Raw genomic sequence first — 2,354 nt, 5'->3', positions numbered from 1 at the left:
CAGCTGCCCTGCCTGCCGCAGCTGTGCCTGGGGAAGCAGAGGAGCCAGCCTCTGGCTCAGGCACGCAGCAGCCCCAGGAGGCCACGCAGGTCCTGGATGCGCTCCCACCTGGGTAAGTGGCTCTGTTGCAGGCCTTAGGCTCTCTTTCAGGGCAGCTGTGTCCTGCTTTGCTTTGCAGGGTGATGGTACTAGAGACCCTCGGCTCGCTCAGAAAGGTGCTTTGGGCAAGGTGGCCTGTGGGCCTCTCTCTGGAAAAGCCAGCTCTTGAGAGGCTAGTGAGGCGGGAGTCTGGGTCCGGATCTTGGCAGCTTCCCAGAGCCAGCTCGGAGCAGTGCAGCCTGACAGCTGGGCCCTGCCCTTCCGAGGAGAGTTGTTTGGGGTAGCACATCCTGCCTCTGTGCCAGGGCTAAATGAGACGACCCCTGAGGGCCCTCCCACCCTCCAGTCACGGAGCATGGAGAGGGTCTGAGAGCTGCTCCTTCCTTGCAGCTGCAGAGAGCTGCACACAAACATGTCAGGTGCTAGGGGGGCGAGAGTGGAAAGCAACCGAGGCTGCTGGCTCCTGCTGCTGCTTTCAGGAGGAGCTGTTGGTTTTGGTCCATTCCCACATGACGCTGCCTCTGCTTCAGTGGCACGAAACAGCCCTGTCCCTCTGAGCCACGTGGCTGAAGAATGGTTGTGCCATGGGGAGTAGGGACACAAATCCCTTTCAGGCTCTCAGGGGGTGTCACAAAGGTGAATTTGGTGGGGTCGGGAGAGGAGTGTGGAGCCCTGACAGACCCAGGGCAGGGTGGAGACGTGATACAGAGCAACGGGGCTCTCTAGACACCCCAGGACAGGAGGCTGGAAAAGCCATAAAGGAGCCCTTGGAGATGGGGGACGCCTCGCTGCCCCGTTGGTGTAGAGCAGGGATGTCTGCACTGAGCTGGCCACCCTGGGCAGCAGAGGGGACCAGGGAGAGGCCTCTCTAGGATGCCTCGGCAGCACAAGGCCTGGCCAGAGTGCCAGGCAGCTCCTGGAGGCAGCGTCACCAGGTTCGCCGCATTGCTGTACCAGAGAGCACGTCAGAATTGGCTCTTCCCCCATGCGGAGTCCTCTGCTCCAGCTGGCTTGGAGTCCTGGTCCCAGGCCGCCTCCCTCCAGGTGCCAGCGAGGGCCCCGACTCCAAGCAGGGAACATGTAGGCCCCAGGACAGGAACGCGGCTTTCTCACACCCTGTCCTGCCACGGTGGCTTTGCAGGGGCATCTGGGGGCAGGGCTGAGGAGAGGAGAGGAGACGTGTTGCTGCGTGTGCTGTCCCCTGGTTAAAGCTGTATGACCGTCTCTGAGACTGGCCCTGCTCAGCGCCTGCCCCATGCGGCACTTCTCCTCCTGGACTCCAAACACCGCCGTTACTTTGGGGCATGAAGGCAAAGCAGCCAGAGGGGGTTGAAAGGGAAAATGGCCTCCCGCATTTCCTATGGAGCGAGCTGTTTATTTTCCTTTCGCAAAGCCAATGCCTGGAAGGTCAGGGCCTCCCTCGTGTGTCAGTCACAGGTAATTAGGGTTAACGGCTCAGTGCGCCTTTATGCGGGGTGTGTGAGGGTTACTGTTCTCGGGGCTCGGGCACTTCCTGTTTCCAGGCAGCTGGAAAAGTCCAGCACTCTGAAAAGGTCTTTATTCCAGCTGGAGTGTGTGCCTCCCGCCGGACGGCCTCGTTCTCCTCCTGCCCCCGCCGGTCCCAGGTGGCAGCGGGCGTTGTCGCTCCCGGCACGCGGGGGTGGCGCACGCCTCACGAATGGGATCTGTGGAGGCCTCTGCAAGGGGCAGGGGGATGCTGCACCCTCGCACCAACAGGCTGTCCAGCCGCCCACCCCCCACAGCACTGTGGAGCTGGGCCAAGGATGGGGTTGTCAGCCAACCAGGCCCAGCGGTGGACCCCTCTCGGGGCAGAGGTGCACGCCCAGCTGTGCTACGGGAGGCAGCAAAGGCTCAGCTTCTCTGTTTCTCCCCTTGGTCTGAGGGGCTATAGAGGCAGCTGTGCTGCTTCTGGGGCTTTCCCCGTCCCCCCGCCAGCTAGAGGAGCAGCCGGGGTAGATCGAAGCACTCACTTGCCCCCATTACTCAAAACTCGCGCTGGGTTGGAGTGAGTCGCCTGCCCTGTGCTCTTGAGCATGGAGCCTGGCATGTGACCTCCTGGTGCAGACTCTGGGTCAAGAGAGGCTGGCCTGGGTTTTGAGGGCACCGGTGGCCTGTTTCAGCTCCAGAGAAGAGGTAGAGCTACCCCAGACCAAACCCAGCCTGATGCCTGGAGCCTCAGGCGTACCTCAGGACAGCTGGTGGGGGGGGGGGGGGGGGCGCAGGGTTCCCCCTCC

At 62.5% G+C, this 2,354-nt stretch overlaps 1 protein-coding gene across 2 annotated transcripts in view; it reads left to right on the top strand.

Annotated features, from left to right (window-relative positions):
* The window catches only part of WWP2 (WW domain containing E3 ubiquitin protein ligase 2), a 41,302-nt gene that overhangs the window by 15,209 nt on the left and 23,739 nt on the right, over nt 1-2,354 (top strand). For both annotated transcript variants that reach the window (XM_025209169.1, XM_006027821.3), the window contains exon 8: nt 4-112. In XM_025209169.1, the coding sequence (XP_025064954.1) occupies nt 4-112 (109 nt within the window). The remainder of the gene's footprint in view (nt 1-3; nt 113-2,354) is intronic.

The sequence above is a fragment of the Alligator sinensis genome, unplaced genomic scaffold, assembly GCF_000455745.1.
Source record: "Alligator sinensis unplaced genomic scaffold, ASM45574v1 scaffold255_1, whole genome shotgun sequence".
NCBI lineage: Eukaryota > Metazoa > Chordata > Crocodylia > Alligatoridae > Alligator > Alligator sinensis.
Note: the sequence above shows the minus strand (reverse complement) of the source record. Positions and strands in the feature narration are given on the sequence as shown.